This window comes from Leuciscus leuciscus, assembly GCF_965113295.1.
Source record: "Leuciscus leuciscus genome assembly, chromosome: 19".
Taxonomy (NCBI): Eukaryota; Metazoa; Chordata; class Actinopteri; order Cypriniformes; family Leuciscidae; genus Leuciscus; species Leuciscus leuciscus.
The window spans coordinates 4495110-4516987 of record NC_138743.1 but is presented as its reverse complement, the minus strand read 5'-3'; the positions used below and the strand labels follow the sequence as shown (position 1 = coordinate 4516987).

General features: G+C 38.3%; 1 protein-coding gene across 1 annotated transcript in view; it reads left to right on the top strand.

Moving 5' to 3' along the window:
• cpsf2 (cleavage and polyadenylation specific factor 2) overlaps nucleotides 1-9100 on the top strand; it is a 25923-nt gene extending 16823 nt beyond the window's left edge. The window contains exons 13-15 of the mRNA XM_082147174.1: nucleotides 861-1172; nucleotides 3880-4014; nucleotides 8742-9100. Of these exons, the coding sequence (XP_082003300.1) occupies nucleotides 861-1172; nucleotides 3880-4014; nucleotides 8742-8834 (540 nt within the window). The 3' untranslated portion in view covers nucleotides 8835-9100. The remainder of the gene's footprint in view (nucleotides 1-860; nucleotides 1173-3879; nucleotides 4015-8741) is intronic.
• The last annotated feature ends 12778 nt before the right edge of the window (nucleotides 9101-21878 follow it).

Below are 21878 nucleotides of genomic sequence, written 5' to 3'. Positions count from 1 at the left end.
TTCTTTATTTAGTGGAAAACATTATGAATATAATACATTGGATTATTTTAAACCACTTTTCACATTGTATTTTTTCCTATTATTATTGTTTCACACAACCATTTCTAAGCACCTTTCTAATTCACTTTTTATTGTTTTACTAATTTTAAAATGGTGTAACAAATTAACTTTTAAAAAATATAAATATTCAATTTACTCTCAATTAATATGAGGTTATTTAAAATAAAATATATTTGGGGAATGTCTTGCAGTGTGACATGCTAAACTCCATTTTACTGCTCATTATAAAAAATATTAAGATGAATTCAGTAAATGTTCTGGGAGCTTTGAGTTGTGAATGTTTCAAAAGAGAAAAAAAGTCTTGTTTTTCATTCTATAATTCCCTTTAGATATGTGACCCTGGACCACAAAACCAGTCACACGGGTACATTTTTTGAAATTGAGATTTATACATCATCTGAAAGCTGAATAAATAAGCTTTCTGGACAAAATCTGGAATCTGAGGGTGCAAAAAAAATCGAAACATTGAGAAAATCGCCTTTACAGTTGTTCATTATTGTTCGTGCTTTTGCTGCATCCACTCACAAAAATATATTTTTTATATATTTACAAAAATATATTTTTTATTTATTTACAAAAATATCTTCATGGAACATGATCTTTACTTAATATCCTAATGATTTTGGGCATAAAAGCACATTTTGACCCATACAATGTATTGTTGGCTATTGCCACAAATATACCCATGTGACTGGTTTTGTGATCCAGGGTCACATATTATTATAACTTTAATTTTAAGCACAAAGTGTCCAGTCTTCTGAAATATTGCCAGACTGATGCCGCTTTAAATGTCGCTGTAGGTCAGACTGAAGGACTCTCTGGTCAGCTCACTGCAGTTCTGTAAAGCCAAAGACACCGAGCTGGCCTGGATCGACGGCGTTCTGGACATGCGAGTGGAAAAGGTGGACACGGGTGTCATCGCGGAGATGGGAGACGCGAAAGAGGAAACGGAGGATGGAGAACCGGCCATGGACGTCACACCGGACCTCTCGACTGAGCCCAGCGTCACTGCTAACCAGCGGGCCATGAAGACTCTGTTTGGAGAAGATGACAGGGAAATCTCAGAGGAGAGCGACGTCATTCCCACGCTGGAGCCGCTGCCTGTTCATGAGGTGAGAGAGAGATCAAATACTACATTAAGGAGACGTTTAGCATGGAAATCATTACATTTTGTTTGTCAGAGAAAATGAGAGAAAATAGGTGGAAATAAATGAGGTGGAACTAGGACTGCACGATTTGGGGGAATACAAATCCCACAAATATATATATATTTTTTTTTCTTTGCTAAAAATTGTGATTGCGATTTAATATTGAAATAAAGAAAATTCCAGGTTTGCTTTACTTGTTTTAGGGCTGCACAATTATTATTACTAAATAAATAAAAAAAATTACTGAATAAAAACATAATATTTCTACTCACTGTAGAATAAAAAATTACATTTTTTTAAAAAGAAAAGTAGTATAATATTAATTTTATTTTACATTACAGCTGTACAATTACAATATAAAAAGATATATTAATATTGTAGTATTTCACTGTAAAATAAAAAACGATGCAATTTAATATTGAATTTATTGTGATTTACAACCTTTTGTGATTTTTATAAAAGAATATCACTGTAAAATAATAATTATATTAATTAATATTAAATTAAAATTAGTATGAATTAATTATTATTGTTATTATTACTAAACAAAAATGTAAACATTTCAAAATCAAAATGGAAAAATAAATATTACCATTGTAGTATTTCACTGTAAAATAAAAAGAAATCCTGATAAAAATTATGATTGCGATTTCAAAAGGAATTTAAGAAAATTCCAAGGTTTGCTGTGGTTGTTTGTAGGGCTGCGCAATTTGGCAAATATTTGCTTTCACTTCAGCAATAATCTTTTAAACAAGATCTTAAATTACAACCATTTAAGTTTGGATGGTGCACTTTCACGTCTATTCTTAAAAAGGGGAGTGACAGTTAAGGGGTTAACTAAACTTAAAGAGCGCTTCACGCTGAAACACTGCACATACATTTATCCAATTAAATTGTAACCTTTGCGATTTGATACTAGCTCTGCCATATTGCAATTTCGGTTTATGTTGAGTAGTCGTGCAGCCCCCAGTGGAACATAGTGAGTGAGTTATAATATAAACTGGGATAAACTTGAGCTCATGATGAAGGTTAAAATAAAACTGTGTACACTACAATTCATTAGACATCAGGGAAGAGTTTAAAATAGATCTGCTGACTGAAGAAGCAGGATGAAACATCTCATCAAACTCTCCACAGGCTCTGAGATGAACAGATAAGGTGTTAGATTTCATGGCTCTCTGAAATGCTTGATTCTGATTGGTCAAGTGTGACACTCCAAGGTCAGTTATTGGCCAATGATGATGCTCATCCGGGTATTCAAGGCCGGCTCTGCTTTCATGTCTCTGGTATCACAATGCGGATATACGTACTCTCACTTGTTTCATTTAAAGGGGTGGTGTAATGCCCTTTTCACAAGATGTAAAATAAGTCTCTGATGTCCCCAGAGTGTGTATGTGAAGTTTTAGCTCAAAATACCCCACAGATATTTTTATATAGCATGTTAAAAATGTCACTTTTTGAGGGTGAGCAAAAACACACCGTTTTTGTGTGTCCCTTTAAATGCAAATGAGCTGCTGCTCCCGGCACAGGGGGCGGAGCTTCAACAGCTTGTGTCCTTTTACCTCACACACACATGCGCTGAACATTTCAAAAACTTTTAGCCTTTTATGTTCAAACCGGAGTCAGACAATGATGGAGAGACTCAAGAAGAAGAGACAACATGTAGAAGCAACAGGACATTTCTGATGGTTAGTTGATGAATTTATGTAGCTTATGTGTAGTTATGTTCCTGTCATTGATTAGCATATTCTGTCATGATAATCTATAAATCGTGTTCCGGGGGCGGGGTTTATGTAAATTCTAGGGTTGGTGATGTCACTAACCCGGGAGGAATGTGGTGTAGTCTCTACCAGCCGTTTGTTGTAGTCCTTAAAAAGCAATTTCTGTAAAAGCAAATATCTCCCTTTGCTTTGAACTTTGAGCGTTGTAACTTTGCAGATGTTGTTTATGCTCAAACAGCAACATTACACACTAACTAAAGTTAGAAAAGTCAAATCATAATCAACCAGCCCTTTAAACCCCTTTACTACCATCTTGCACCTCTGTTATTGACTGTACTCACTGTAAAATATAACTGGACAGCATTAGTAGGGCTACGGTAATATTTTTGAAGTCTTCATCTTTGTTTGTTCGCTGTAATGGATTATAAAATAATAAAGTTAAAACAGTTTCTTCTTAGATCATCGTTTCACGTGCCTGTCATTATGTAGAGTATGTGGTGAAAAGCTGTGTTATATGAACAAGCAAGTGTTATGACTGTACATTATCCCTTAAATGCCTGCCTTGTTTGAAGTTGTTCATTCTTCTAGGCTCAAAGCAGCTTGCTAGTAACTGTTTAATGAGCATTTCAACTCCAATCAATATTTTCTGTCTAATAATTAACTTAGCTTTCCTGTAGCTCAAACAGTAGAGCGTTGGCGCTTGCAACGCCAAGGTCGTGGGTTCGATTCAAAGCAAGAACTGATAAGAATGTAAATGTGCACCTTGAAATGCAATGTAAGCTTTGGATAAAAGCGTCTGCCAAATGCATAAATGTAAATGTTATGTGGCAATAAGCAGGATAATGTCCATCCAGACGGAGTTGCGATAACAACCAGCTGGATGTACATTATCCCTTACTTATTGAGTACGCATGGGTAGTAACTAGTAACTTAACACGTGTTCTTCACAGGTCCCAGGTCATCAGTCTGTGTTCATCAACGAACCTCGACTGTCGGACTTTAAACAGGTTCTGCTGCGCGAAGGGATCCAGGCGGAGTTTGTGGGAGGAGTTCTGGTGTGTAATAACATGGTCGCTGTCAGGAGGGTGAGTGGAATCAGATTACACCTCACAATATGCAAATCATCTGTTATGAGAATTTGATTAAGGGAAAGCACATTATGAGGCGTATAATCATGATGTGTTCTTGGGAGTTGTTTCCTTGCAAAAAGCCAATTCTGGGACGTCACCTTTAAGATGCATTTGTGCAATGAACTGCACATTTTTAATTGAAAAAAGTAAAATGATAAAACTGTGTGCAACGACTAATTTCATTACGTTTGATTGGAAATTTTGCTACCAACTGGTCTAACCACGCCCCCCGGAGACAGTCTGTAAATACTTTCCATTATAATAATGATACAGATCCGCGAGAACGACTCAAAAATGCTGTATTCTGGTGCCAGGCCAGTAGATGGCGATGTCACTTTGTAAAGAAACACCACACGCCTACAGACTGAACACGTAATAAGCACGCGCATGATGTCACCAGTTTCACAAATTCGTGTTTTTGTAGTTTGCACGGAGACGATAACGGTATAATTTTTCAAAATTTGACACCCGTTTTCAGGCCCACAAAACCTTATGTAAATGAATGACCGAAATGCATAAGTTTTCCATTTTTAGTTGAAAATGGTGTTGTGTAAACGCCCCTTTAGACAAGTCATTTCACTGAGAAATGAGGATTACTGAGAAAACAGAGAAACACACGTAGAGCATCAGCTTTAGTTTCTGCTCTGACAGCCACAAGACCAGCCGAACGCTGTGAGTGTGTGTTAGAAGTCAGGAATGGAGAGAGAACATTGAGCTTGGCACGTTTTTCATCTTCAAACCAAACTTGAGTCTTCAACCGACAGAGTTTAAATCCCGTCTGGCTAGAGCTCTTCCCATAATGTTCACGCATTAGGTCAGTAAGAGGAGAGTAAACGATCTTTTGTGGCTGTTTGAACACATTCGACCTCATGAGCGTTTACACTGCGAGAGCAATCAAATGCGTTTTCCTCTTGAAGTGGTTGAAAGTGGACAAGCTCAAAACATTTTAGACCCCGTTCACACCTGTATTTAGCGTCGTCCACTTGTGATCTGATTGACCAAAACGGGTGTGTTCACACCTGGCATGTTTGGCTTGATTAAAACGAACCCTGGTGCGATTGCTCTGTTAGTGCGGTTCATTTGAATAAGTGTGAACGCTGCCATCTGAACCCTGGTGCACCAAACAAGCGGACCGAGACGCTGAAAAGATGGATCCAAACAAACTCTGAAATATGAACGCAACAGACCAAGACATGTAAACGATCCAAAAACGGGACATGATGTCACAAGATACGACCCTAAAAAGGACAGAATCCTCAAGCATGCCTGGTTCTTCTCATCATAGTGGCGATGTTGCCCATCACAGTTCGGTACAGACATCAGAACCGCGTCTCCTCACCGCAGATCTGTGTGTGTGTGTGTGACGGAGGGATTCCTGCCGCTCTTTTGACTCCTTTACACATTTTATAAGCTCTTCACGAGTTCTCAGCTGGTCAAAATACCTCCACATGTTGGCTACATATATACAACAAGCGCATTTATCCCAGCATACAGCATTATTTAGGATGTTTGGTAAGTTCTGACGTGAAACATACATAATAAAAGCCGACCAATCAGGTTGTGAACACATCCCTGTGCCTGTATCTGAATCTTTAGGTTCTGTGTTAAAATGCCAATGTGATTGCTAAGCGGACCAGGACTAAATGTTATTGTTTTTTGGGGGTTTTTTTTGTCCGAATCAAGCGAACCGAACTACAAGTGTGAACACACCCTAATACCAGGTGCAAACGGCCTAAAGCAACCGGAGCTTCTAACAGCAGCTGCAGTGACACGATGACTTTACAAATTGCCAATTGTCTCTTTTATTTATAAGGCGGGACTCATATTGCGTGTTGCACTTTCTCCCATTCACACTAATATGTGACCCTGGACCACAAAACAGGTCACATGTCGCACGGGTATATTTGTGGCAATAGCCAACAATACATTGTATGGGTCAAAGTTATCGATTTTTCTTTTATGCCAGAAATCATTAGAATATTAAAGGGACTATGTGTAGCTTTTTAGGTATTTTATTATCTAAAATCAATATTTTTATTCATAAATATGCCCTCAATGGTGTACAAATACCTATGCCAATGTTCAGACTAATCCTCGTAAACGAAGAATTTATTATCTTTATATACATGGGACGGGTAAGTCCACGGAGCCTTCCATGTAGTTCCGCCATCTTGAAAAACTATAATAGCAGAGAGGGACAAAAAGTACTAGGCCAACGCGTTTCCACAACGCGTTTTCGTTCAGAGCCAGCGTCACGTGACTGAAGCCAGCAGAAGCGGAGGAGCAGAGCAGTGAGAGGCGCTTGTCACTGCACCGGCAAGTTTAAAAGGCTGCACTGCACGGTTATTTATACACCGTTCATTCATACATATGCTGAGTCACAGGATAAGGAGTCCTCGTCGTCGAAAAAGTCCAAAATAGACCGTAAAAGGAAACGTGACCGGAGATTACAAAAACAAGGGTTAATGTCGGGATAGCTAATGCAGGAGAAAGCTTTCAAAAGAGACCCTGAAGTTGCCTGCTTTCTTCTCGACAGATAAGTCAATGTTACGGCCTTAATTACAAGCTTTTTTTTCATTGCTTGGTTGTGTACTTTATCGCGAAGCAAAGAGGACATGGAGACTGACAGAATAGACAGAGCAGGTTACTTATTATATAAAAAAATCTCAGCTCTCAGATTCTGTCACTTTTATTACGAAATTCAAACAATATATACTGGTTTTTTGGCGCTTGTAAATGTGACGCGAGTCACGACGGATCCCTAGCGGCACGTGAACCGATCATCTCTAGCTAGTAAATAAACACAAATGAACAATGTTGAAAGATACAGTACAACTTACCGAAATGTAGCCTATATTCCTCATACATTATATCGACCAATCAATCAAACAAATGGTAAACAGCTGGAGAAGTGGAGAACAATTATGTATGTCACAACATTTACCTCAGGAAAGCCATTTAATGACCATAATAAAGGCTAGCAGTTAGTTGGCTAGAAAAAAAGAGCTATATTATTTTGCAAAATATGTGTACTATATTACATATTTATTATATTTTTATTTATATCATTAAATAAAGTTATTATAATAAAAAAAACGCATTATATATCTTTCTGTATGTTTACAGCATTAGGTGAGTTGTTTTTTTCTTGAGAAAAATTAATGCCTATCTTGTGTAGATATCCCCCCCACCCCCCGCTCCTCCATAAATCTCACTCCAAGCAAAACTCAAAAGTTGGCAGCTATGTTATATAGACAGTAGAACATTTATAGTTAAAAGTTAAACAGACTCTTTGATGAATAGCAGCTATTGAGTAAAGTAACGATAGAGAAGGCTCTGATGATGATGATATCTAACAATGCACGTACTTCAAAAAATATAACGAGTAAAGAAGGCATTACTACTAATTACCATAGTTAATGTTTTTCACAGTCAGTAATTGATAACTAACAATCTTTTTTTCGTTGTTTCAAGTTTCAGTTTGTTTTAAATAACAAACCTGTTCACCAAGAAAAACTCGAAGTGCTATTATAAGACATCCTGTCATAGCTTTTTGGTACATAACAGCTACCGTAGATGCAACGCGCATTTGAAAAAGTGAGGCGCTGGAGACCATTATTCATTTGAATGCAAAATACAATTTCACCACTAGATGGGAGAAATTCCTACACAGAGTCCCTTTAAGTAAAGATCATGTTCCATGAAGATATTTTGTAAATTTCCTACCGTAAATATATAAAACATTTATTTTTGTGAGTGGATACAGCACAGTCGTGAACATAAATGAACAACTTTAAGGCCCTGTGTCCACCAAAGTGTTTTTAGCCAGCTGAAAACACCTAGCTATGGGCGCTTGAGAGCGTTTTGGCAGCGTTGCGTTTTTTTCCAGTTGAGACGCTTTGCTTGTTATGATATGGATTATCCGCGAAAGTGTTACTAGTATCTCATTTCACACATATTTTGTTTCTGTGTTGATTCTATATTAAAATGTCGATACAATGTAACGTATTTTCTCTGGCTCTTATTTTAAATGATTTTTTCCAGTTATTTTGCTTGTTGTCGTCGTCTGTTATCGTTGTACAAGCAGAATGTGGTGGTTGGTCGGTGTGGTATTAGTCCCGCCCCTCCTTCACTGTGATTGGACGGTTGGGTAAAAAGTGACAGTGATGAGCGCAGCGTTTTACCCAAAGTTGAACATTGCGAGCGATCAGCGCTTCAGCGCGAAAAAAACGGCCAGCGCCTCGTTACGCTAATGGCGTTTTAAAACCGCGGCGCTCCCATTGAAAACAATTGAAAAAACACGCCAGCCGCGTGAAAAAACGCTTTGGTGGACACACGGCCTAAAGGAGATTTTTCTCAATGTTTCGATTTTTTTTTGGCACCCTTAGATTCCAGATTTTCAAATAGTTGTATCTCTGCCAAATATTGTCCTATCCTAACAAGTCACACATCAATGGAAAGCTTATTTATTTATGATGTATAAATCTCAATTTCAAAATTGTGACCCATGTGACTGGTTTTGTGGTCCAGGGTCACATAATATGAGTGCACAGTGAATATAATCCGTGAGTAAAATGAGCAGCGTTTAGCTGTTTTTGTGTGCAGGAACACATCCTGAACACCTCACTGTGTGCTGTTCAACTCTGACCCCGTTGACCCCTCTCTCTCTCTCTCTTTCTCAGACGGAAGCGGGCCGTATCTGTCTGGAAGGCTGCCACTGTGATGACTACTACAGGATTCGTGAGCTGTTGTATCAGCAGTACGCTGTGGTTTAGCTCTTCAGTGCTGATCGGCTCCCATTCAGCGCTTCATTTCCTTTTGTAGCGTTTGACTTGTGTATATTTTATAATTGTTTCCCTGCACGTTTAAATGGCAGATGCTCTCTCTCTCTCTCGAAGTGATCCAAAATGAGAGCATCTGCCTGGACTGTAGAAGAAGCGTCGCTACTACACTTTTGTTCAGAACTGCTGGATGCAAAGAAAGCCTTTTTTTACTAAACCCTTATTTTGTTCACTGATAAACTTCGGTTTTCGTAATGAAATGTTGTCAGTGTGGGTTTGTGTGTTTGCCTTTATTCATTTGGATGCTTTTATCTAAAGCCACTTGTGCTTGTTCAGAATGGCATACTATCATATGCAGTATGTATGCTGTGCAATCTATGCTAATTTTCTGTTTGCATGGAATATATCGAATACATTTGCCAAAATGTGCAGTATGCAGTTAAACATAATGGGTGCTACAGGTGAAACTCGAAAAATGAGTTCATTAATCAAGTTAATTTATGTCAGTAATTCAACTTAAAGGTGAAACTAATATATTATATAGACTGATTACATCAAACCCTAAATTCAATCTTAGAAATTTTGAAAATGTTCATAAGCTGTAAGCCATAATCATCAAAATTATAACAAACAAAGGCTTGAAATATGTCACTTTGCATGTAATGAGTCTATATAATATATTAGTTTCACCTTTTAAGTTGAATTACTGAAATACATGAACTTTTGCATGATATTCAAATTTTGAGAGTTTCACCTATATATCCCACAATGCAATGCTCTCCCTCCATTTCCAATTTGACGAATGAACTAGAAGTAACACCAGCCATTATATTTGTAACTTTTTTTGACTAATTTTTTAATGTAAAGTAAGGAAAGTTTTGCTTTGATCAAAACTGCAAGAAAACCTTAATGCTACTTAATCTTAATGCTACAAAAAAGTAATTTTGAAACCACTTTCTCTCAATTATTCAATGGAAAGAAATGTATACTGCTAGTATTTCATTCTGAAGATTCTTTGAGCTCTACGTTTCATCCATGTGTGGATAAATATATATCATATAGGAATCGATTCCTTGACCTCGCCCTGTCCAGCGCTGGGATAAGTTCTTTCTAACACGCTACACAAAAATGACACTGATATACTTTGCGTCCTCATATTAACTGCATTGTTGTCCTTCATATCGTCTTTCAGCTCATGACTAATCCACATCATGCCTTCTTTCCTTGACCTAACAGGGTCATAACAGGGTCAAAGCTTCCTGCGGTGTCATAAATCATGTGGTAAAGTCAAGTTTTTTTTCATCTGAGAAATCTAAGATGAAATCACGTACAAGAGCCTTGAAATTGCAATCCACGCTCTTATATCATCAACACTTGATTATTGTAATTCGTTATATAAGGGTATTAGTCAAGCATCTATTCAACGGTGTTAGCGGCCTTAAGTTAATAACTAATGATCGTTGTGACGGAAGTGAATCAATCAAAACTAACTTTATCCTAGAGCTGCTGTAAAGCCAAAACAATCTCTGTTACTGTAATTTCCTATCATCACTGTGAAGCTGCTTTGAAACAATCTATATTGTTAAAAGCATTATATAAATGAAGGTGATTTGACTACGGCGGCAAAAGGTTCAAAACGCTGCCGCGAGATTATTAACGAATATTAAAAAACGTGAACACATCACTCATCACTTTCCCTGTACAATATAGGATTGATTTTAAACTTCTTTTATTGGTGTATAAATCTCTTCATGGCCTTGCACCGTCTTATTTAACAGATTTGTTAATGGAGTATCAGACAGGAAGAACTTTGAGATCGTCAACTCAAAATTTGCTGAAAAATCCAAGGACCAAGTTAATCCAGAAAGGGACTTTGGAATGGCTTACCATTACATGTTAGGGACGCTGACTCTGTACATATCTTTAAAGAACAACTTAAGACACATTTGTTTGCCATGGCCTATTCATCCTTTGGATGATCATTTTTATTCTATTACTCTATCTTACTGGGATGATGTAAAGCACATTGGTCAACATGTGTTGTTTTAATAGTGCTATACAAATAAAAGTGACATTGACATAAATATTTCCAGCACGGCTGATCCTGAGTCAGCTGTTTGAGCACAAAATCTGCAACACAGCAAACATTATGGCCTAGATATATATTTACACTGTTTATTTTCATCTCTATACAAAAGATCCACCATTAATACGGGGTTTTTCACTCTTTCTACTAGATATTTGAATAAGGCAATTCGGTCACACTTTAGATTAGGGTCCAATTCTCACTATTAACTATGGATTATGCCTTAATAAACTCCCCAATACTCCTCATTAATAGGTAGTAAGGTAGTTGTTATGTTTAGGTATTGGGTAGAATATGGTCATGCAGAATAAGGCTTTAATATGTGCTACTAGTAACAGTACTAATAAACAGACAATATCCTAGTAATATAATTAGTAATATAGAAAGAACAGACCATTTACAAATGCTTACTTTTGTAATTTTCATAATGCTTCTTACTTAAGAACAAAAGTTTACTTTTTTTATATTTTATTTGTTAAAATTTGTGTCAAGCAACAAACTTTTTTTATGGTTTTAGTTTCAGTTAAATATAGTAACATATAGTAAAAAATAAAAAACATCCACAAATATCATTATTCTTCATTTAGTTTTTTTTTGCCAGAATAACAAAATAAAGTGTATCCGACTTTTTAGTGTGCTAGTCTGGGTACAGAAGATTATGCTTTTATTTCTGTTTGGTCTGCACTTAGTTTTGTTTTACTTAGTGCCCTTCGCAAAGCACAGAATCCTCTAAAAGCAAGATGATCCAAATCTGTGTTTAGTAGAGTTTCTCTTGCTTGAATCCTTAAAAAAAAAAAAACAGCCTTAGGTTGTATTTCCCCGAATTCCACCAATCTCCAGCTTGTTACAGTTGGCCGGGCATCTGTTGAACCTTCATCTGTCAGACTCGCAGATGGTGGAGTGTGTGTGTGTGTGTGTGTGTGTGTGTGTGTGTGTGTGTGTGTGTGTGTGTGTGTGTGTGTGTGTGTGTGTGTGTGTGTGTGTGTGTGTGTGTGTGTGTGTGTGTGTGTGTGTGTGTGTGACCCATCATCAGGCCTGAGAAGATGCTTCCACCTGCTCCAGCTGTGCACCATCCCAGTGATCTCTATCCATGGAGCTCCTTGTGCTGAAATCTCAAGGTAATTTGGAACATGGCAATGAAAGCTGAAAACAAGAATGATAATTAAGAGCTGATTATCAGTTTCAGCTGTGAAAGTGCATAACCTACGCTTATATACTGCAGAAGTGCTTAAGCTCTTTAACCCTATAAAGCCTACTGTCGTATTGAATATGCACATTACTAAAGCCTTGCATTGCATTGTTTTTCCCCTATAGTGATAGCTATAGAGTTTTGATCATAAATCTAAGCATTTAAATATCATCTTACTAAGATGTCATTTGCAGATATAGAGTGATGACTGATATTTATGTGTTTTATGTAAGTAGTCTGCTATATGTTATAAAGATCTCATTTACATTACAAGCTATCCGAATTTCATCATTCAAATAAAAAGCAAGTATGAGCTGCATATTCTCATTTTATCATACTATGAGCCAGAAGCCTGAAATCTCTAATATATTACTCAAAAAAGACATGCAAACTTTAAAAAAAAATATTCTAACTAAAGGTTCAATAAACTTAGGACACATTTTTCTAAAAAAAATAAATGTGTATGTATTTAGGTCACCGGTTACTGCATAAGTTGGCAGGATCTACTGAACAAAATTATAAACGCAACACTTGTTTTTGCCCCCATTTTTCATGAGCTGAACTCAAAGATCTAAGACTTTTTCTATGTACACACAGTAAAACTGCACATTTTATAGTGTCCTTTTATTGTGGCCAGCCTAAGGCACACCTGTGCAATAATCATGTTGTTTCATCAGCATTGTGATATGCCACACCTGTGAGGTGGATGGATTATCTCGGCAAAGGAGAAGTGCTCACTAACACAGATTTAGACAGATTTGTGAACAATATTTGAGAGAAATAGGCCTTTTGTGTACATAGAAAAAGTCTTCGATCTTTGAGTTAAGCTCATGAAAAATGGGGGCAAAAACAAAAAGTGTTGCGTTTATAATTTTGTTCAGTGTAGATGCAGAAGCTACTTTTATTAAACTTATTAAACAAACTCTAATCTTCCAAAGCACTTGACGAGGACAGACCAAGAACTGAAGAAAACACAGGACTAAATACACCGGGCTAAAGATCTGAGATAACTGACAAGACACACCTGAACAAAAAAGTATCAAACAGGGAATGGACCATAAATATACAAAATGACTGAAATACAAACATGAATCAAAACACACTAAACACTTGACAGAGTAGGCCTATACATTCATAGTAGCATCGGCTTATCTATGATTGTTTTTAACGTCAGGCTTTACAAGCTAAAATGCATGAATGTTTGTAGGATATATATGCGTAATTTGCACAATGTAAGAGATTAATAGATGTGGATTGCATCAGAAGCAAAGTGCAGAGTCGCACAGATCTACCTCTGCACCTCCTTACTGTTGTTGCATATTGGTTTTGAAGCCTACTTTAAAATATAGACGTCATGTGTGCATGCCAGAACATTGTCCATCATCGTGTTTTATGTCCCCCAGAGTAAATAATCCTCTCTGTGAAAGAGTTGGAGAGATTTGGAAAAGACGAGAGAGATTCATCGGGAAAGAGCATGATTCCAGCTCCACCTCTCATTCTGATAAGTGACAGAGACCGGCAGAAATGTCCATCAGCTGATCCTCTTAGCGTCCATAATGCTGACTCTGCTCTGCTGAGCTGTAAAACCAGCCCGTTGTGTTCCCGAAGCAGAGAGAGTTCACCCGTTCATCCACAGACGCGGCTCTCTGGTGGGGTAGTGACCGCAGATGGCGACATAAGCTCTGTTCAGCATCGATCCCCAAAGCAAAACCTGTTTAAAAGCTTTTAATCAAATTCTGAGACAGTTTTGCATGTATCCTCCACAATCCCGGAATGCACTGTATCATGTTGACAGCATAAGGGCCGTTCACACCAAGAACGTTAACTATAAAGTTAACTATATTATCGTTCTGTTTATTTAAAGCGCGTACTCGTCTGTCACTTTAAATGCTCGAGCTCGTTTCAGCAGGATGGATTCTGATTGGCTGTCAATGTTTGTATCGTGATCATCTGGATAAAATCGTTCTGAAATGATTCCAACGATATCGTTTCTATGTGCCGTTATCGTTATAGCTGTGTTATGAACTCTCCTATTCTTTAGTACTGAGAATGATTTTTAAAACTATATCTTTGTCGTTATAGTTATCGTCCTTAGTGTGAACGGGCTATTAGCCTTAGCATCATGCTAATGACAAACATTGGGTTTGAGTTGTAATCGAATCTCCTGATTGAATCCTGTTTTGTTCTATTGTATTTAGTTCAATAATTGTCAAATACAAAGCAAATACACATTTTTTGTTTAGCCGTTTTAGAGAATGTCAGATAAAGAACAAAATAGGCTTAAAATAAAAAAATGATAGTCTAATTAAACTAAAGATATTTTTGGCGCTACAGAGGTAGGCCTATAGTCAGGGACATTAAACGTCACACCAAACAGTAAAACTCATCTCCTCACAATGTTGGGTAAGTTACTCTAAAAAAGTCATTAATTACTAGGCTATATCTTGCTAATTACATTTTCAACAGTGTAATATAGATTACTGTAGTAGCTACTCTCTCTAAAGTATTGGATTACTTATTACTTTCTAAATCCTATAGCAACCTTGATCAGATAAACAATACAAGGACAGACACGAAACAGCTCTTTTGATTCATTAAAATAAACAATATACAATTGCATAAATTATTCTTGAACTGACCAATGTATTTAAAGGGAGAAGGTAACATTAAAAACACACACTTTAACTTTAATCGTGGATGTTAAATCTACTATTGTTTTATATAGATTTGTTATATAGTCTCTGGTTTGGGTCATATCTTAAATCTAGGATGTTCTCTGATGGCCTCTCTCTCCTGTGAGGTTCCTCAAGGGTCTACTTTGGGGCCATTACTCTTAAATATGGACATGCTTCCGCTCAGTAATATCATTAGGAAGTATTACATTTCTTTTCATTTCTATGCCGATGATTCTCAGCTGTACCTTCCATTAAAATCTCTGCAGCCTCTCATGGACTGTCTTGAGGATATTAAATGCTGGATAGCAAATCATTTCCTCCAGTTTAACAATGAGGAAACTGAAGTGACTTGGAAAAAGTTATTCATGCATTTATCACATCATGTCTGCACTACTGTAATTATTTGTATCTTGGTCTTCCCCAATTTTTACTGGCACGTTTGCAGATGGTTGCAGAATGCAGCAGCTAGACTGTGACTGTGCTAAACTAGTGCAAAAAAACTTGATTATATCACTCTTATTGTGTTATATAACTCAATTTTAGCTTATCTTCATTAGCTTCCTGTCTTTTTTAGAATCCAGTTAAAATTTTGCTGATTGTTTTTAAAGCTCTTAATGCTCTTAAGCCCCATCTTATATTTCTAATCTTATTTATTTTAATTCAGCTATAAGTCCCTCAGGTCTGCCAATAAAGCTCTTGTCCCACAGTCACATCTTAAATTTAAAGGTGACGATATGCTTACAAAATCTTTTCACAAGATGTAAAATAAGTCTCTGATGTCCCCAGAGTGTGTATGTGAAGTTTTAGCGCAAAATACCCACAATACCCAGCATATTAAAGTTGTCACTTTTTGAGGATGAGCAAAAAGTTTTAGTGTCTGTCCCTTTAAATGCAATGGTTGATGAATTTATGTAGCTTTATGCGTAGTTATCTTCTAGTCATTGAATAGCATATTCTGTCTTGATCATCTATAAATCGTGTTCCGGGGGCGGGGTTTATGTAAATTCTAGGGTTGGTGATGTCACTAACCCGGGAGGAATGTGGTGTAGTCTCTACCAGCCGTTTGTTGTAGTCCTTAAAAAGCAATTTCTTTAAAAGCAAATATCTCCCTTTGCTTTGAACTTTGAGCGTTGTAACTTTGCAGATGTTGTTTATGCTCAAACAGCAACATTACACACTAACTAAAGTTAGAAAAATGAAATCATAATCAACCACCCCGTTAACACATTTTTAATAACATTTGAATAAATGGAGAAGATGTCCACAGCCACATCCATTCTTACACTATTTTACATTGACTAACACATTTACATTTACTGGCAAAATGAATGATAATCTACTACTATAGATGTTTGTGAGTTTACACACAACAGTCGCCGTAATATATAATCTCTCAACCTTGACCTGTAATTGATGGCATTTAAAACCAACAGTTTTTCTTTATAGACTTTAGTTTAGAGAAACAGATACAGTATAACTGATAACAATATGCACAAAGCTCTTTCTCAGTAACTATCTCTTAGCAGGTGGGTGAGATTGTTGTGTTCACCCACAGATAATCAAAACTGTAGTTTTGAGCCAGCGAATGACATCACTGCGTGTGGGATCTTTTAATGGTGCACCAGCTCAAAGCTCAATCGATTTACCCACAATCCTCGCTAAAATGATGCAGTGTGCTGTAGAGATATGAAGGTGATCTGAGTGCATGCTTGCCTTTGCCAACAGTTTTAACATTTGGACGGTTTGTGTTGTCGGTGAGATTACAGCTAATGATGTGTGAAATGGTAACGACGCTTATCAAACTTGGCTGTGATTTCAACAGCGGTCAGCAGAATCATGCGTGATAATGTTTTACCACTCTCATTTCCCTTTAATCATTTAGTAGATCTTTTTTTTTTTTTTTTTGTGGCCTACAAATGATTAAAAAAACATGAGCAATGATATTTGCACTGCAGCAATATCAAATTTGCATCGTTGTTACCCATTTTTGTAAAATACCATGGTGTTTTTTGACATGCATTGGAGTCGCATGTAAATATGAACATGATACTCATTCTGTTCATTATCTCTATTGTAGGTTCAGTTAGTCATGCATATGCTATGATACTAAACTCGTGAGTTAAATATGGGCTGCACCGCTGATAATATTCACCATGTGCTTGAATTGCAGATGATCGACTGAACGCTTGTTCCCAAGGTGATGGAGTTTGCAATATGCAGGATAGTACAGAAATAGCTGTCAGTTTCTGCAGGAAGAAGAATGAATTATGCCCTGCTCTATCAGTATTATACAACATGGGAGCAGAGTGCATTATGGGTAAGATGACACTGACATTTTTCTGCAAGAGAGAGAGAGATGTGGCAGTGTAGATATTAGATAATATTCTATAGGCCTATAAAAAAGAGAGGAGCAATAATTTAAAGGGTAAGAGAATTAAAAAAAGCTTCATATATATATATATATATATATATATATGAAGCTTTTTAAATTCTATATATGTATATGTGGACATGCACCACAATAATTATGCTTTTTGAAGTATACATATTTCTATTACATTATAAATTATATCATAATTGTTATTTAATGTCTTAAAGATGTTATATAACAATTTACAACTGCTATTGTAAAAGTTAGAGAGTACTGAATATAACCTTGGTACTAAATGGCTATGCGTTCACATAACATGGTTGTAAGAGATGGCCCAGTGGTCAGGGAGAATAATTTGAACAAGCGGGCAGAGGTTCAGTGGATCTCCAAACGGTGGTTTATTATAGAGAGAAAAAAATATATATATTTACATTGAAAGGTACAAACAAGACAAAACAAAAACTGCAACAATGTGCAAAAAGGCTACACCGAATAATTCAGTCCAATTCGCAACAGCATCACACACCTCCAGCCTTAAACAGACCAAGACTGCCTGATAGTCTCTACAGTTCCCTATTTGTAAGGGCTAACTCCACCCTCAGCCTGTTCCAAATGAACAAGCAGGGAATACACATACAACACATTATACACCAAAAAATAAAAATAATAAAACACTAAACATATTCACAAATAACACTGTGTAAACCCATGGGTACTTAACCACCAACACACTAAACCAAAAAAAAAAGGAAATGAAAAGGGAAAAATTGTTTACCAGATATTCCCCCTCCCCCATACAAAATTACCAATGGTGCAGTCCAATTAGGCAATGCTAATGCTACAAAAACATGTTTGAATCAAACGGACTGTTTGATGGTGCAGCCTGGGATGAGACCAAAAGGCCAACAGCCAAAACAAAGTTTTGGGGGTAATTCTTTCAAGAAATAAAAGGTAATTCTGATTGCAATTATATCTGGTTGTGAAGTTATTAAAGAAAATTAATCATTGAATTAAACAGAAAACAAAATGTATATCAAATTCATTTCAAATGGGGGAAACACATTACAACATCATTCTGATCTTAAAAGATGGTAAATGCCGGCATAATCAGGTAGTGATGTGTGCATGTGTATCAAGTCCATGTAATTCATGTCCTGTCACCAAGCTTAACTTGTGACATTTTCCCCCCCTTCTCCAGACACCTCGTGAGGTGTCCGTGAAAGATAGTCCGCAGTACAGTTTTGGGTGCCTGATCTATAAAGGACTTCAAAATCAAATGGTTGCATAGCTAAAAACCACCTTGTAATCCTAGAATTAGTGTCTCTCATTTTCCCCAACCAGGACAGGGCCCGATGATCAGTTTCCAGTCTAAATTTCCGGCCCAGCAAATAATAACGTAGAGAGTCCAGGGCCCATTTAATAGCCAAACACTCCTTCTCCACCGTAGAGTACCTAGACTCACGGGGAAGGAGCTTCCTACTAATGTAAGCCACCGGTCTTAATTGTCCTGACTGCCCCTGTAACAAAACGGCTCCAATGCCGTGCTCAGAAGCATCGGTTTGCACAGTAAACTCCTGTTCAAAATCGGGACTCTGCAGTATTGGCTCCTTGCATAGAGTGTCTTTTAAGCCCTGAAAAGCAAGTTCACATTCATCAGTCCACACCACCTTGTTTGGTTTGTCCTTTTTGGTGAGACTGGTCAGTGCAGCAGCTTGTGCAGAAAAGTTTGGTATAAACCGTCTATACCATCCACTGAGTCCAAGGAAGGACCGCACTTGTTTCTTCGTCTGTGGTCTTCCAGCAGACTTAATAGCCTCAATTTTGCTGACTTGAGGCCGAATCATTCCATGACCCAGAACGAATCCCAGATATTGTGTTTCTTGCTTGGCCAAAAAACACTTGTCAGGGCGAAGGGTAAGTCCTGCACTTTTAATCCTCCCTAGAACATCTTTCAGATGAAGCAGATGTTCTTCCCATGACTTGCTATAGACGACAATGTCATCTAGATAAGCCGCTCCATATCCCTCTGTACCTCGTAGGAGTTGATCCATCATTCGTTGAAAGGTGGATGGTGCCCCATGGATGCCAAAAGGCAATACCCGGAAATGGAAGTGCCCAAATGGTGTTCGGAAGGCTGTCACTTCCTGACTCTCTGGGGTCAACGGAACCTGCCAATAGCCTTTGCATAGGTCTAGGGTGCTGATGTACTTAGCTCGTCCCAGTCGTTCCACAAGATCATCTACCCTGGGCATGGGATAGCAGTCAAACTTACTGACGCTGTTTACCTTCCGAAAGTCCAAGCAGAAACGAAGGCTGCCATCCTTCTTGGGCACCAAGATGACTGGACTACTCCACTCACTGGCAGATGGCTCTATGACCCCCAGATTCTGCATGGATTCTAACTCCTCTTTAAAGGCAGGCAAGAGTCGTTCTGGTATTCTGTAAACAGGTTGGCGAATGGGTTTAGCATTGTGCAGGGTAATGTGGTGTGATACCATTTTGGTCAGACCAGGTGTCTCTTTGAATAGACCCGGTGGTATCAGGTCCAGTAATTGCTTTTTTCCATGTTCTGACAGTTGGCACAAATCTAGTTGAGCAGATTGGCGAGGAAGAGGGAAGTATTGTTCCTCTACTTCCTCTTCGTCCTCCACTGCTCGAATGAACAAAGTTTTCTCTGGACTTGATTCACTGGTGCTAGTTGGAGAAACAGAAGATGGAGGTCGCACATGCCATCTTTTTAGTAGATTAACATGAAATGTCTGCAATGGCTTGCTTCTCGATGGAATGTAAACTTCATAGGTGACTGGGCCTACCTTCCGTTGGACCCGGTAAGGGCCCTGCCACCTGGCCAGTAGCTTGTTTTCTGAAGTAGGCAGAAGTAACAATACCTCATCTCCTTCTTCAAAGCTGCGGGTTCTGGCTGTCTGATCATACCATTCCTTTTGACGTGCTTGGTTCTGAAGAAGGTTTTTTCGAGCCATAGCTGTAGTTTTCTCCAACTGTTCTCTCATCTTTAAGACATAAGAAATAATGTTTATTTGACCTGGCTTTGCTGGTGCTTCCCAGGCCTCTCTTAAAACATCAAGAGGACCTCTGACTGGGTGAGCATAGAGGAGTTCAAAGGGAGAAAATCCTGTTGATGCTTGGGGTACCTCCCGATACGCAAACAACAGGTATGGCAACCACTTGTCCCAATCTTTTCCAGTCTCTGAAACAAACTTTTTCAGCATATTTTTTAGAGTTTTGTTGAACCTTTCAACCAAGCCATCTGTCTGAGGATGATAAGGGGTAGTTCTTACTCTCTTAATTCCTAAGAGTTGATAAACCTGGTGCAGGGTGCGACTCATGAAATTTGGTCCTTGATCTGTTAGGACCTCCTTAGGTATGCCTACTTGAGTGAAGAATCTGAGAAGTGCAGTTGCTACCTGCTTAGCAGTGACTTCTCTGAGAGGATAAGCCTCGGGATACCTAGTGGCATAGTCACAGATAACAAGAATGAACCTGTTCCCTGACTGGCTCCTTTCTAATGGACCTATCACATCTACTCCAATACGCTCAAAAGGCATATCAATGACAGGTAATGGGTGTAGCGGTGCATAGGGAGGTTTATAACTAGTTGTGAGCTGACACTCGGGGCAAGACTTACAGTACTCTTTCACTTCAGTATACATCTTAGGCCAGTAAAACCTCTTAGAAACTCTCATAAGGGTCTTCATGAAACCTAAATGACCAGACCAGGGAATTGTATGTCCGAGCTCAAGCACCTCCTTCCTGTATGCTTTAGGTACAACCAACTGAGTTCCTTCCTCCTTACTCTTTCTATAGAGAAGGCCCGCCTTGAGAACATATGTTTCTCCCAGGCCATGCAAGAGACAACCCTTCTCAGCTTGCTTAAAGAACTCCACCAGAGAGGGGTCTTCCTTTTGTAACTCAGCTAAGTTGTTGGGTATAGTTACATCAGACTCGGTTAGTTCAGGTTCCCCTAAATCTAGATCAACATGGTCAGCGTTGTCAATAAGTCCCTTCACCTCCTCCCTACGCCTCGCTAACCTCTCTTCATCAGTGGGCTTAAGCTCTGCCTCTATGTCAGCAGTTGAAAAAGGCATCTCATTCAAAGCATTAATCTCTGTCTCCTGCCTTTTATGCTGGGTTTGGGCCCTTGTAACTACCCCACACCAAGTGCTGCTCTGCACTAGATCTGACAAAATAGGGACATCAGTACCCAACAAAATGGGGAAGGGGAGATTGGTGGCTACCCCCACACCCATCAGATAAGGCTGGTTGTGTATTTCAATATAGACATCTGCTGTGGGTAACTCTGTTCTATCTCCATGTACACAGACAATGGAGACGGTTTCCTCCTCATTCCACATATCTCTAGGGATGTACTGAGACTGTACCAGCGTACGGGAGCAACCTGTGTCTATTAGGGCAGTGAGTGGTTTACCATTAAGCAAGACGGTTATAGTGGGCTCTGGGTTGTGGGCATGGGTGGGGGAATGATTAGGACGGGGCACCCAACAAAGACTGGTGGTTTTGGGTTTTTTCAAGGGGCAAAAAGGACTAGTATGACCACGTTCTCCACAATTAAAACACACAACATCGGTCCTGTCAGAATGTTGTCCTACTTGTGGGGCCTTAGCAGTATAAGTCTTATTGTAGATGGGCTTCAGGATCTTGGCTGGGCTAGTGGTATAAGAGTTTAAACCAGCCCCAG